General features: G+C 41.6%; 1 protein-coding gene across 1 annotated transcript in view; it reads left to right on the plus strand.

Moving 5' to 3' along the window:
* The window catches only part of LOC116943845 (sodium/mannose cotransporter SLC5A10-like), an 83,828-nt gene extending 67,741 nt beyond the window's left edge, over nt 1-16,087 (plus strand). Inside the window, exons 13-15 of the mRNA XM_076068147.1 lie at nt 1,508-1,729; nt 2,674-2,917; nt 4,685-16,087. Of these exons, the coding sequence (XP_075924262.1) occupies nt 1,508-1,729; nt 2,674-2,917; nt 4,685-4,890 (672 nt within the window). The 3' untranslated portion in view covers nt 4,891-16,087. The remainder of the gene's footprint in view (nt 1-1,507; nt 1,730-2,673; nt 2,918-4,684) is intronic.
* Nucleotides 16,088-16,252: the final 165 nt, after the last annotated feature.

Here is a 16,252-nt window from a genome sequence, read left to right on the forward strand (position 1 = left end):
AACATTTTTCAATCTCTAAATTTGAAGGGTGAAAGCAGGATTCCTGAGGGGCTGGCTCAATAGGTAATATTTCTGAAATGTAGCCACTGAGATTGAATGTATTGACCTAAGTTGTTTGCTGTAGATCCACCACCGTTCTGCTTTTTTTTAGCGGAGGATAAATGGATCGTATGAGCAAAGTGGCAGCTAAGTCTACTATAACTTGAAACCATTCATCTCATTCACATTGCCCAAATATTGCTGAGGCTCCATTACATTTTAACACGCAGTGTTTATGGACACACAAATGTGCTCTGTCATTATGAACTTGTATACATTATTAAATGTACCATTCGATAATTTGTAGTCATTTGAATCACTTCGACTGAAATAGGACATTATGAAAAAGGACAATTTTTCAAAGCCTTTGCGTTTTATTTTATCTGATATATTTTTACAGATTAACTACATTAACAGATGGGATTTTTAATGTGCTTCTTGAAATGTCATGAGCATTATAGAGACACATTATCAAATATTTTAAATAATATGCTGTCATTTGTTAATTGACTGCTGGATGAAGGCAGGTAGGTGCAAGGCCATGTATGTATAACTTCTTTCGCAGCTACCATGCGAATCACAGGTGCAGGAAAGACCAGTTCAGATATAATGTTAGCCGTGACAGGGAATTGAATTCATATTACAGGGTTCATAGTGCAATGTGCTAACCACGCTTCACTATAGGACTATCAAAATAAAACACTGAGGTGTTTTTCAATGACAGATGAAGCAAAACAAGTGTTTGCTATGTGCACTACACATGCATATATACACACACACACATGGTTAATTATGAATTGCAGTGTCAAAGACCATAGACAATGCTGACCACATTGGAAAACTTCATTCATCAGTGAATATAGCCTGACATAGATATATACACATTCGTGATTAAAGCTTCCCTTTGCTCGAGATTCAACATTTGTACACTTTTATCGAAATATGCAATTCTGTAAAACCACTTAACAACAGTATTCGTAGTTATGATTATTTTAGCAGACAGTACAGCAGAGGGGGTACTGTATGTGAGAATGCACATGTAACAACATTGTGTTCATCCATCTACCAAGTAACACATGATTAAATAAACATAAAAAACCATACTATGATTGTATATATATATTTTTAAAGGCACGCTTTACAATGGGTCACAAATTGTGCAGCGTCACTGCATTCACAGCAGGCACACGTGAGGCTGTTGCTTGCCCAGATGGTCATCGTGCGTCACCGTTTTTCTCTCGACAAACCATTATCGTACGGCAATATTTTATTTATATCTGCCCGTGTGCCACCTGTATCACGTGTGTCACCTTATCACGTATGTAAGGGCCATGTGAGGACGCCTCGGGGAAAAAAATAATTAATGAAATAACCGTCACCTATTAATTGTTTTTCCTTTTAAGGCCACACACACTGTCATTGACGAACGTGTTAAATGTTCTATTTTTGTGGCATTGCCATGCGGCAGGGCGCCTTCTGGGGTCTCATGGCTGGCTTTCTGACGGGCGTCATCCGCATGGGGCTTGACTTTGGCTACGGAACACCGGCGTGTGGCGACCCAGATCCGCGGCCTCCTGTGCTGGCTCGCGTGCACTTCCTGCACTTCACGGTGCTGCTCTTCGTCCTCGTGGGCGCCGTGATGGTGGCCGTGTCGCTTGTCACCCGGCGATCGGTTGGAACGAAGAGGGACGTGAGTCACCCAGCGCGCGCTACCTACCACGCAATGCCACCACCGCTGGGGTTAAAAAACATCTGGGCCACGTCGTGAGAATGTGAATATCTCGCAGCACTGGAAGCAGGGAGAACTACAAGTAAACGCATCGTCTCGAGTGGTGCATGGGAAGACGACTTACAGATTTCCCATGGCAGCTCTGTCAAAATGAGAATGAATGATCATGTGACACCAGGACAGGTAGCCACTCTAATGCATGCACGTAAACGCCTTTGCTTTAAGACGTTTGTTACACTATGGGAGCATGACAAATGCACGTTTGTTTTTGTGCAGTGATGGTTCATAAAATAGTCCTCATTATTAAAGCCGCACCTTCAGAATTAAGTTTGCACTCTAATGAGGTTTGAGGCGGCACTCTTCTCTTCTGGTGACCCTTGGTCAGTGTTGGTGGAAATTACACCTTTCCATGGCAGAAACCACTCTGTTCTCTGGGACAATCATTGTTGATGGCCCACAGAGTGGCACTCATTTTATAATAGGCTGAAATGATCCATGATTTGGATTTGAAGCCTTAACCTTAGGATTGTGAGTGAACCACTCAAATCCACAACACCACTTGAATTGCAAGCCTGTAATCCAGGGCTTTAGGCAAGGTGTTGGTGGGGCACGCATACAGAACAATGTTTGTGCAATCCACCAAATATACACTCGCAGGGGCTTAGAGATGGCTAGTAGAAGTCAGTACACCAAGTAGGCTATTATAAATATAAATATGAATCCATCTTATTCTTAGTTTTTTCGGTAAAGTCACGAAAAAACTAAGAATATGAATTACTGCAGTCACGAAAGCTTTAAATCAAAATGAATCCATCTGTTTCTCTACACTCTCATACAAATGAATATTGTTTTTAATAATCACTCAATGTGCAAGGATTTCTGTAAAGCGTGCCTTGTGTTCGCAGTTGGCTGGTCTGACATGGTGGAGCCGATGGAAGGTAGGTGCAGGCACCTCTACGGATGCGTCTGGAAAGGACTCTCCCGGCCGTATGGATGGCGATGACAACCCCACATTCCCGATGGATGTGAGTGGCTCGGCAGCTCACCTACCGGATAACGGCAAAGACTGGGAGACCCTCGGAGAGCAGGAGCTCGACCTGAGCATCCACTCAGATGCCGACACCGACAAAGGGAAGCAGAGCCGACCAGGTAATAATTATCACTATCATAATTGTCACTGTCATCATCACATTTACATAAAATACCCTCTTCAACAGAATGCAAAGCTCAAACATGTGTGGGGGGTTGTAATATCTTTTGTTGGTAGCACCTGAGCCAGAAGTGAATAATCCACATTCCCAGCCAATTAACAGATATGTCCATGGAACAACCACTTTTGGCTTTCCACTTATTATTTTATTGACCACAGGTTATTTATAGTGATGACGGTGGTAGTGGTGGCGATGAAAATGGTGTTGGTGGTAGCGGCGGTGATGATGATGATGGAGGGATAGTGTAGCGTTTACCGCAATGCGCTCCGAACCTGGCGACCTGAGTTCGATTCCCGCTCACGGCCAATACCAGTGACGATTATCTGAAACTGGTTCTGGGCCCTCTTCTCGGTCGAATGAGCACCTGGTGCAGTGTGTAAACATCGCCACTGGGGAGACAAAGGCAGTGAGGCGTGGTGCTGGCCACCCACCCCCTCGAATACCGTGCAGGCCTTCATAGGTGCTTGCTAACAGCACTTGCCCCAACAGTCTGTTAAGTCTACACGGGGGATCTTTTTCTTTGTTTGATGATGATGGTATCCTACGTCGACTCCAAATCAGTTTTTTTTTAGTTCTCAACTTTCTGAAAGTTGGTTGATTGCTCTGACCACACACAGTTTCACCCTGAGAGTTATTTGTAGGTTCTTAAATAATGAAAAGTTGGATAGAGTAGAGGTGGGAAAGATGTCACTTGAGTTTGTCACCACCACCACTGTCACTGCCTCCACCACCTCCACCACGACACTACCACCACATCCACCATCATTACCACCAACACACACAAGCTTCACACCTTAATTTCCACAACAACCACCTTGACCACCACCACTTCTACTGCCGCACTATCAACAATAACAATGCCCGCCATTCACCACTAAGTGACGGTGACATCACCACGGCGACTGTGCCAGGCCAGGTGCACTTGGCACAGGTGCCGTGGTGACGTCACTATCACCACTACCACTTTCACCATCACTAGTTTCACCATAATCAGCACCGCTGACACCACTTTTACCACTTTCACCACTACCTCTGGCACAATTACCGTCTCCCCTCCACAGGGTGCTTCATGTCAGCCAGAACAGTCATGAGCCAGAACAGCCAGTATTTGTGGAACCACATCCATCTCGCCTTACTTTGTCTTCATGATACTCCAATTATATTTTATAAACGTGTTAATCGGATTTTAGAAATGTAGGATACAATAATATAGAATTATTATTGGTAAACGTACAGTGTACTCTAGTTGTAGTACCTTACACTGATGATTCCTACTCCAAACCAGCCTAGCGGCGTTCCATAAAATATTGAGTGAGAAGTTAAGCCCTGCCTACAATAATCATCACTTCCACCACCATCACTACTCCCTCTCACCATTATCATAACTCCCCTGTATCCACCATCATCACCATCACTACCTATCTTCCCATTTACTCAATCACCAACACTACAAAACCACCTTACACCCATGTAATTATCACCATCACTACCCAAACCCCTAATCTCTTCATCACCATCACTACCCTATATCCACCATCATCACTACCATTTACTCAATCACCATCACTACAAAACCACCCTACACCCATGTGATCATCACCATCACTACCCAAACCCCTTTTTTTCTCCATCACCATCACTCCACCATATCGGCCACCATTACCACTCGCTGCGCTTGCCCGCCCAATTGCCCCCCACCACCCAGGAGTGGCCAGGTGGCTTCTGCACGCTGGCGCGTGGTTCTGTGGCCTCTCGGGGTCGTCGACGGCCCCGTCCAGCGGAGGGGATGCCCCCAGAGCTGTCGTCGGACCCGAGTCCATCAGCGAGACACGGACGTGGCGACGCGTGGCCGACACGAATGCGCTGCTCATCGCGGTGCTCGGAATCTTCGTTTGGGGCTTCTTTGCATGACGGGCAGCAGGGAGCAGAGAGGGGGCTGATATGGGGGCTAGCCCCCATATAAAAAATGTCACTATCGTAATTAACACCAGTGACGGTTTTTCTGCAGCATTCACCAGTTGGGAGTGTAACGTTTGTTGAAATGTATTTTAACATCGACTCTGTTGATGTCGCCCTTTTAAACATGGACCCGTTTCAGCAGTGTTCTTCACTCGTTTTCAGAGGGTGATCACGTTCACAGATAGGACGTCATCAGTGTGAGGGCTGCCACACTATCCTGCCAAGGGATGTCTTCACGATTTGTTTTGAATTGTCGGGGGCCTCACGGCAGGGACCGCATTAAAGGCCGCCAGTGGCCGCCAGTGGCCCGCGGGCTTTGTAATGAAGAACACTGCGCTAAAGGGTTTCATCATCCAGCTCAGGAATTCTCTCTTATCAAGACGCTCATACATCGGGCTAAAATAGTGTCAGATGGTCAAGGTCTAGTGAGAGAGATCAAACACGTTAAAGAAGCATTACGACATAATGGCTACAATAATACTCAAATTAACAGAGCACTGAATGCCAAATCACGATCACAAAGCAACACTGCTGAAAGCGATCAGATTGTTAAAACAATTAAAATTCTATATATCTCAGGAGTAACTGACAAATTAGCCCGTGTTTTGCAAAAGCAAAACGTTACAGTAAGATTTGGTACAGTACACAAAATTCAAAAACTAGTATCTTGCCCTAAAGACGAATTACCTAAATTATCAACAGAAGGTGTATATCGGATTAATCGTTTATGTGGCAGATGCTATATTGGACAGACGTGACGTAACATCAGCATAAGACGAAAAGAACTTCAAAGAAATATTAAATTATCTTTTACACAACTGTCGGCAGTGGCAGAACATGCTTGTCAACAAGGACACTCAATTGATTTTCATAACGTTGAAATGTTGTGTAAAACTAATTATTACTGGCAAAGACTATTGAGAGAATCCATTGAAATTGAGAGAAACAGAAATAACTTTAATCGCTCTGACAGCTACAGGCTTAGTGTGGCTTGGAAGCGTATTATTAAATAATACATATTACAATTCCTTATAGGGGAAATACATACTAATGAACGGATTACTAACGTAGCATATAATCACAATAACACACATTACAACTAATTACTAATCTACAACTCATTACTAATCATAACCATTGACTGATTACCAATTGATTATATAATTACAATAACCCCCCCCCTCCGCCTCAAATCACTGCACCTGAAATGAGTTAAATGATGACGTCACCCTGCTGCTCTATTTAAGACCGGGAGCAAATGAGGGCTTTACCATTCTGGCGAATTGCCCGATGATGCTGGATGTAATTACCAGCGAAACGTCGAACTCAAATTTTAAATGTTGTGGATTCACTCTTCAACACACCGGTGGGCTAAAGTAGTGAATTATTTGTCTTTTGTAAACGTGACACATTTTTTACTGTTTGGCCGTGTCGGGTGGTGGAGGGTTATGACACATTTATAAATAACGTGATCTAACCAACAAACCTTTATTATGAATAATATTGGTCGCGAATGCCTACGTGTTAAACATACACAACCTTATCAACTGACTGACTGCGGCTTATCCATTTATGCTTCTGCGAGAACAGAAGCGGTGGGTGGGGGGGATTTAAGACATTCGGTGTGTTGGAGAGTAAATCCACAATATTTACAATTTTGAGTAGTACGACGTTTCGCTGGTAATTACATCCAGCATTATCTGGCGATTTGCCAGAATAGTGAAGCAATCCACCTGCTTCCGATCTTAAATAGAGCAAGATGATTTCATCGCTGTGATCCCATCAAGTGCGGAGAGCAGAGGGGGGTATTTTAATTATATGAACATGTGTTGCCTTTACAAGGAATACAATTGTACGTGGTATTACTTCAACATACATACATATGAACCCCTCGAAAAATTTAGGGCAGTCCTCTTCATTCTCTGAGCCTTGCACTCATTTAAACGGGTCACCCTCTTTATTCAAATCTCCCAACTGCCACCCAGCATTTCCCATCGCATTATTAATTCCCTTAACAGACACATCCGTTCTTCCTCGTCCATCTTCTCCATAATCCTAATCCTCGCTCTCTTTACCCATGTTTTTGATCCACTCTGAATCCAGAATTTGCTCGAATGGCCATGATTAGATGTTGCTATCTTTGTATACCTGGCTTTCATATCCGTTCAATCACAATTCCTTCTTTTGCTGTTATTCCGATGACAGAAATTGATCATTTGATCCCATGTGTCTCTGCTTGTTTATTTGATGTGACTCAAACACCGATTTGCCACCTGCTACTATTGACGTGTACCACATGTTGTTCGGCATGATGTCTGATGTGTTGTCAAGTTCTACCGCACGTTGTTGCATCATGTTGGACGTTTCATTACCATGTGCTGGAAGCTTATCCAGTTCCGGAGAGCGAAACGTCGCACATCATGCCACACAAACCACTCGGTACAACTCAAAAACACATCGGAGACCTCACCCACCTGTGCTCGCTCGCTGGGAGCCTGTGGTCATCTAGCCTCGGAATGTTTATTTCATTTTACATTTAAACTGGGAGGCTCAGAGTAACAAAGTGGGGAACAAGAGTATAGTTAAATATATATTTAAAGGGAAAACATCAGTGCCAGCCCAGCATACCACATTCCAATGTTATGCTCCGTAGCAAAATACAATCAAATTATAAATTACAAGAGTCATGTAATGGAGATACGAATACGAATGAACTGTGTATTGTGTAATGTAGATACAAATTGCCAATTAGTTTTTCGTTTTTTTATTTTAATATACAAATTACATTTTCAACGAAATAAAAAAATGTATAAGGGCAGTCGAGTGAAGCGACGGTAACGTTTGCCCCTCCCAGAAGGGCCTGGGTTTCGATTCCCGACTTTATGTATAGAGTTGCTGTGTTCTCTCTCAGTTCTGCATGTCCTTCCTCCGTATTCTTTGGTTTCCTCCCATAGCAAGAATTAAGATACAGTATAACTGTCATGAGCCAAATATTTCAATGCTGAAATATCGCCTCTAAACTACTCAATTTAGAGTACACGGAGCAACATCGTCCCTCTACTGTGAAAACTTGGCAGGATCCTCCTAAACAAAAAGAGTCAGTGAAGCTTTCCTGGGAAAAAAATAGGCGTGATAATAATACAAATTTAATCAATTATACATCTAAATTACTTAGAATTTAGATACTGCCCATCCCCGTAAAGACCGTAGGCACCTCACACTATGTAGTATCTCTGCTTTAGAGAACTGGTATATATACAGAATTTGCTATACCAGAGACTACGCTATTTTATGAATGAAAATTTATAAACACGAAGTGCACGCTTAACATATTGAAATGTAAAACTATGCATTCAAATATTATTTTGTTTACTTTTCAAATGTGTCATTTGTACCCAGTGGTGAAAAAGAAGATCTTCCAGATATAAAATTGCATACATAACATGGCTCGAATGCAATGTAGTGTTTGTGTGTATCCAATAATGGTGTTTGCTGGCCTATATTTTAAGCCTTATCAGATGCTGAAGTCGTATCCAGTAAGTACATATACAAAGGGTGGCTATCATAAACTTTCCAATTCACACTGTGACCGTGTAGCCAATTTGATCGTTATCGTTTGGTCACAAATACCAGAGTTAATTTCCAAACGTTATTTTCGGTGGGATTAATTGCCATTCTCCAGTGTAAGAAAAGCATGCTCATGGCATTTTACAATATTAGTTCTTATATATACACACACACACGACAAAGTATTATTTTATAATCTTCAAACTAAACATAACACTATGGTAGTATAATGTAGAGTTAGATTTAGCAATAGATTCAAATCTATAGACAAGCAAAATAACGAAATGGATGTCACCACTATACATAATTCGACTATCATTGTTTTAGACAGTGCAAAGAGAGGTTTATGGTGAAGTAAACATATTAACATACAATAATATAATGGAAATGTGAAATAAAATAAATTCACAGAACTCTGTATAACCATTTGAAAAAAAAGGCTAAAAATATTGAGAAAAACAACACCAAAATTATGGAAGATGTCATAACAAGCAATGGGGGCGCATGAGAACAGCAAGAAGGAAGTTAGTGATCGGTAAATCGCAAATATCCCTTCGCCAGATTGAACCATAATTCACGATTAGAGAAATGTTTGTGAAAATGGGGGAGGAAGGCTATGCAGATCTTCATTTAAAAGAAAAAACAAGAGGTTCGAGATGTCACACTTGAAGAAGCCACCAGTGCTCTTTGCTGTATGAAAGATAGAAAAGCGCTTCGAACTGGATGGAATAAATTCTAGATTTGAAGCTTTCGTGACTGCAAGGATCCATACTCTTTGGTTCTATTCGGTAAAGTCACGTAAAAGTATAAAACAACAAAAATAAAAAAAATTCACGACGTTTCGGCAACGCTGTCCTCGACTGTCTCGAGGACAGCGTTGTCCTCGAGACAGTCTGGTTCCTTCACCTGATGAAGGCCACTTGTGTTGTGGCCGAAACGTCGTGATTTTTTTATATAATTTTACGTGACTTTACCGAATAGAACCAAAGAGTATGGTTGGAATAACTATGAATATCAATTTAATTGAAATTTATGGGACCTTTTTGAGAGCATGTTTGCTTGTATGTTTTGCCACAAGTATGTGTGGTTAATGCAGACTTGAAGCCTTTCAAAAGGTGTTTGAACATCTTAACACCTATTTTATTGCCATAAAGGGTAAATTGCATTCTTATTTTTGATCATTTTGGATACTGGGAAAAATATCCCATAGATATAACTGCTCGACCCGAGATATAAGTGTTCTGATACTTGCATTGTCTTTGTACTGTTCGTTTTTTGGTGTTCCCTGGTCAAACACTGGTGAGACAATGCCCTAAAGAAGGCTGTCTCTGGTGTATGTTTGTTTAACACGGAGGCTTTCGCGACCAATATTATTCATAATAAAGGTTTTTTTATATTCTTGGTTCTTTCGGTAAAGTCACGTAGAAGGGAAACAATAAAATAATAAAAAATATAAAACAATAAAATTCTCACAACGTTTCGACTGAAACACAAGCAATCATCATCAGGTGTGAAAACCACAGCAAGAGAACTTGAAAAAACTTGATAAAACACAATCCGCCGTTTTTTTCAAGTTTTCTTGCTGTGGTTTTCACACGTGACTTTACCAAAAGAACCAAGAATATGAATCCCTGCAGTCACGAAAGCTTTAAATCAAAGGTTTTTGAGTTAGATCGCGTAAGTATAAATGTGTCGTAACCCTCCACCACCCGACACAGCCAGTAAGGTTTGTCATGGAAACAACGTGCCAATTATATTCTTAGCTCTTTCGGTAAAGTCACGTTGAAGGGAAACAATAAAATAATAAAACTGACACACCTGATGACGACCGTTTGTGTTATGGTCGAAACGTCGTGAGAATTTTTTATTGTTATATATTTTATTATTTTATTGTTTCCCTTCAACGTGACTTTACCGAAAGAGCTAAGAATATGAATTACTGCAGTCACGAAAGCTTTAAATCAAAATTTAACGTGCCAATTAGTTACTACTTCAGCCCACAGTAAATCCACAACATTTGCAAGTATACAGGGTGTTTTAAAAGATGGACCCGATTTGAATTAGATTTGCTTTGAAATTGGTTCCATCTTTTCAAACACGCTGTATATAGAAAAATATCCATCTCAGATTTACAGTACCTACAGTCATAAAATTGCTATATTTGAAAAGCATAAAAATTATGTCTGAAAAGTTAAGCTTTAGATAAATAAGAGAAAACCGAATCTATCACTAATTCTATATCCAAACATAATGCTTGTTAGAGGGACACACATAGAAGGCACAGCAGAAAATATATACCAAGGCAATGATTGATTTTTGATTAGGATGAAGATGATTAAATAATAAAGAGGAATATTCCGTGCTTTTTTTCAGAAAAAATGAATGTGATGGTGCGTGAAGAAGAACGGTTTAAATCTGCTAAGTAAATTAAGTGGACTTGGGAAAAACACACTGACAGAAGGGATGATAGCCAATGGACGAAAATGGTAATGGCCATGGAAATCAAGGGTGATAAGCATGCCTGAGAGGACAGCCACCATAGAGGAGAAAGAATGATATCGGCTCATGATCAGGAGTGAGATGGATTGTGCCATCACAGAATGCACTAAAGACGAATTACCTAAATTCTCAACAGAAGATGTATATCGGATTAATTGTTTATGTGGCAGATGCTATATTGGACAGACGGGACGTAACATCAGCATAAGACTAAAAGAACACCAAAGAAATATTAAATTATCTCAAACACAACTGTCGGCAGTGGCAGAACATGCTTGTCAACACGGACACTCAATTGATTTTGATAACGTTGAAGTGTTGTGTAAAACTAATTATTACTGGCAAAGACTAATTAGAGAATCCATTGAAATTGAGAGAAATAAAAATAACTTTAATCGCTCTGATAGCTGAAGGCTTAGTGTGGCTTGGAAGCGTATTATTAAATAATACATATTACAATTCCTTATAGGGGAAACACATACTAATTAACGGATTACTAACGTAGCATATATTCACAATAACACATTGACTGATTACCAATCGATTATATAATTACTGAACCTGAATTAGTTCAATGATGACGTCACCCTGCTGCTCTATTTAAGACCGGGAGCAAGTGAGGGCTTTACCATTCTGGCGAATTGCCCAATGATGCTAGATGTAATTACCAGCGAAACGTCGTACTCAAACTGTAAATGTTGTGGATTCACTCTTCAACACACCGGTGGGCTAAAGTAGTGAACTAATTGTCTTTTGTCAACGTGACACTTTTTTTGCTGTTTGGCCATGTCGGGTGGTGTAGGGTTACAAAACATTTATAAATAACGTGATCTAACCCAAAAACCTTTATTAAGAATAATATTGGTCGCGAAAGCCTACGTGTTAAACTGCTATATTATGCTATTGTGGAGGGCATTTTAATATTGGCAGTTTGTGTAGTTGTTAGATCTATGCAACTGTACCAAAGGACAGTAATTGTGTTGTCCCAGTGGATATTTTCTTCTAATTTGGAGAATGCACTTTGATACAAAAGACATTGTCGGCTTGCGAACAATCATGCCATACGATTTGTAACAGCTAGTTGATAGCCGACTGCTTGAGGCATTTACTTTCATTTTGGAAAGCTGCAGGAATTGAAGCATCGACAGTGCAGAAAACGGGCCAGTTTTTAGGTAGGTGAGTTGATAGTGGAAACGATGGGCCGAAGTTAAGTGCCTTCTTTATGGATTTTTGGAAGACCATAGAATCTAGGTGGTCTAGTAACAGAAGGTTTTAGGGAGAGCCGTTTGCATGGTTTGATTAGAGAAGTCGAACTGATAATTATATAAAATTTTGATTTCAAGCTTTCGTGACTGCAGTAATTCATATTCTTGGTTTTTTCAGTAAAGTCACGTTGAAGGGAAACAATAAAATAATATATATTTTATTATAATATGATAATTATATTGTTGGTTTTTGTAGCGGGCTCTGCACGGGACTAGGCCTTACCACGGCAATATAAAGTACAATTTAATTTAATCTTTCGCTAAGAACTCAGTTTCATTGTTTACTATTATTAAACAAATAAGTTGTCAGATATTACAATAATAATGTTTGTGTGCAGATAATAACTCAGGTTCATTGTTTACTATTATGAAGCAAATAAGTTGGCAAATATTACAATAATGTTTGGTAATTGTTTTTTTACCCTTTTATCTGGCAACAAACTGACACCTTTTTTTACAAGGAGTCATGTTTGCATTGACCACAATACCTGCGGCCGGAATGCAAACAAAAAACATAACTCTAATAATGTATGCACTGTCCTTGAAATTGATTGGTCCACACCTGAGACAGCTTTCCTTAGAGCCTCGTCTCACATGGTGTTGGGACCAGAAGGTGTCAGTTTGTTTCCAGATTAAAGGGTAAAAAAAACAATTATCATATTTTGCTACTGGCAAAGGAGGTTCCAAAGGTGGAATAATCTTTGTGTGCAGAAAACTTCTATTTCATTATTAGGTTGCTAAAAATTAAAAAAAAAATTGCTGTCTTTTCTTGACTCTGCGAGGGTGTACCGTTGTGGCCTGCTGGCTGCTCATTAATTAACGTCAGTGCACTGCCACTCTATTCTCTACACTGATTATTTTGCTTTTGCCCATTATGAGTGTATGCCAGTCTATAATCTGTTGCCTGCTTCTTTTCCTCACTCAGTGTACTGCCAGCCTTTCATGTCGACTGTATCCTGCTTTTTTAGCTGCTGCCCGTATTTCCAGCTTTTAATGTCGACTGTAGCAATGCTTGTCATTGAGTCGGCGTACTGGCAGTCTATAATCAAGACTGTAGCCTGCTTCTCAATTTACCTGTGCGTACTGCTGCTCTTTAATTTACACTTATTTCAGCTTATTTCTTCTATGCATTTCCATTTTTCGATTTCTCACGTCAAGCTATTTCCTGATACGTAGTACTGCCATGCTGATAGCTGTGCCATCATCGGGGATTGCTGTGCACGTCGATGTGTGTCTGTGTGAGTCGTTGTGTGTGTGTTCGAGTCCATATGTGTGTGCGTGTAGGTCCATGCTTGTGTTTAAGTCAATGTGTGTGTCTGTCTTTTTCGAACAACGACCGATGTGTGTGTCTGTACGTTGATGTGTATGTGTGTGTCAGTTCATATGTGTGTGTATTAGTCCACGTGTGTGTAAGTCCATACATGTGTGCGTGTCACTCGATGTGTGGAGGGCGTGTGTATCTAAAGTAGATGTCTGTGTGTGACAGTCCATATGTGTATGTGTGTGGAGGGCAATGTGTGTGTCAGTCTATATATGTGTGTGTGAGTCTATGTGTGCGTGTAAGTCCATGTGTGTGTGTGGGTCCATGTGTGTGTGTAAGTCCATGTGTGTGTGTCTTAGTCAATATGTGTGTGCGTGTAAGTACATATGTGTGTTTACGTCTATGTGTGTGTGAGTCCACGTATGTCTATGTGTGAGTCGATGTGTGTGAGTCGCTCTATGTGTGTACGTCGTTATGTGTGTGTAACTCCATGTGTGTCTATCTAAAGTGGAGGTCTATGTGTGTGTAAGTCCATATGTGTGTGTGTAAGTCGATGTGTTTGTGTGTGAGTCCATATATGTGTGTGTCAGTCCGTATGTGTGTACGTCGCTTTGTGTGCGTGGCTCCATGTGAGTGAGTGTAAGCCCATTTCTTTGCGTGTCTGTAGGTCCATGTGTGTGCTTTATTCACCTGCTCAAGGCCTATGATACCATCAGTAGGCCTGGCCTGTGGGTTGTTCTTCATGTTTTTGGAGTCCCTCACCCTTTGCTCACGATCCTTAAGGACCTTCATGATGGTGAGCAGCCCTGCATCAAACTACGTGGCCTTGAGTCAGAGCCATTCCCTCTACACCTTGCGGTGCGACAGGGATGTCCTCGGTCTCCCACATTATTTTACATATATTTTGACCACATAGTTTCTGAAGCCTTCAATGGCTGTACCAGAAGAATTCCCATCTGGTAAAGATACAATGGGAGGTTGATCGATGCCCGGGTGTGGTCAAGGGATGGCTCCCTATTGGTCAACTACGTTATGTATGCCGATGCTCTGGTAGTTGCTGCTCACTCAGAGGAGGAGTCGGAAGCACTGCTGCTGAACCTGGAGCTTGCAACTAAGAGGTGGGGCCTTACCATCAGCCCCACCAAAACTAAGCACCTGCCTGGGTATTTGTACCATCGGACAATCCACCCCCACAACTCACAATTGCTGATGGGGCAGTTGTGGAGAGAGTGGATAGTTTCCCATACCTGCCCAGTGTGCTCATGACCGGCTCCAGTTTAACAGCAGAGGTCTCACTCCGAATCAGTCGAGCGGCATTATCTTTTCATCGGCTGCGTAACACTGTGTGGAAGTTACCTGGTCTCTCACTCTGCACGAAGCTCCAGGTCTTCTCGCCCACGGTCATTCCCTCCCTTCTCGACCCCCCTAATGGAACATCTTCGCCAGTTAGAAACATTTAGACTGGCCTGCCTACGATCCATCCCGGGTTTAACCAGGCTGGATTGTGTGATGAGCTCACAAATCCTTGAAAGATCTGGACAAAGTCCCATTGGTGCCCTCCTACGGCAGGCAAGGCTGCGTTGGCTGGGCCATGTAGCCCGCATGCCCAGCCACCGCTTCCCTAAACAGCTTTTGTTCCGCCGGATGGAGGGGGCTAAACGGGCGTGGCACAGGCTAGAGAAGAGATGGAGTGATGTGGTACAGGAGGATGTGGAGCTGACTGTACTTGTCGATGACTGGTACCAGCGGTGTCAAGATCGACCTTTGTGGAGGAGGCGAGTCTATGTATGTGTGTGTGAGTCCATATGTGTGTGTAAGTCTATGTGTGTGTGTGTGTGTCAGTCGATGTGTGTGCGTAACTTCATGTGTGTGTGTCTAGTGTCGATGTCTGTCTGTGTGAGTCTATATGTGTGTGTGTGTGCGTGTAAGTCGATGTGTTTCTATGTGTGTGGGTCGATGTCTGTGTGTAAGTCGATGTGTGTGTCTGTCTTTTTCGCCCAGGCAACACCGGGGACTTACCGCTAGTAGTCTATTTAACCTCGTGTCATGACAGCTCTCTCGCTTTCTTCAGCAGTTGTTTCTTGCTGTGGTTGTCCCATCTGATGATGATTGCTTGTGTTGCGATCGAAACGTCGTGATTTGTTTTATTTTATTTCTAACTACGTGACTTTACCGACAGAAACCAAAGAGTATGGATTCCTGCAGTCACGAAAGCTTCAAATCAAGATTGTTTTTATAGCTTTATTTTGGTGATTTCGAAAACGTTTTGGTTTATCCATATTTGTTTGTTGTAGTACAGAGTTAGACTGATAACTTTAATCTAAATTGTCTTATGGTTGTTATTGTTTGACTTGCACCCCACTAGGATTTTTGCACACAGCGTTGATATACGGTGCTTTTTCTGGAAGACTTGGCTGTTTTTTCCTGGATTTTTCTGTTGCGCGTAGTCACTTTAAAATGTTTCTTGTTCATGTTTTGTTTGTTGTAGTTGCACCCGATTTATGAGCCGCATGGCTCACAGGGCTATACCTAATAAATGAACATGTGAACATGCGAACCTCCCTGGTCCTTGTTGCCACTTACATTGCCTGCCGTGGGCTTCATTTGAGCTTGGTCTCCAGTCCGTAGGCATTTGATCTCATTGGCAATGTGCCTAGGGCTACCACCTGTCTTGGTTTCCTCAGGGTCATCTTTTTGAAGGAGCTGTCGTCGGAAATTGTTC

The sequence above is a fragment of the Petromyzon marinus genome, chromosome 19 (genome assembly GCF_048934315.1).
Source record: "Petromyzon marinus isolate PM22_M1 ecotype Great Lakes invasive population chromosome 19, UKy_Petmar_22M1.pri1.0, whole genome shotgun sequence".
In the NCBI taxonomy this organism is placed as follows: Eukaryota; Metazoa; Chordata; class Hyperoartia; order Petromyzontiformes; family Petromyzontidae; genus Petromyzon; species Petromyzon marinus.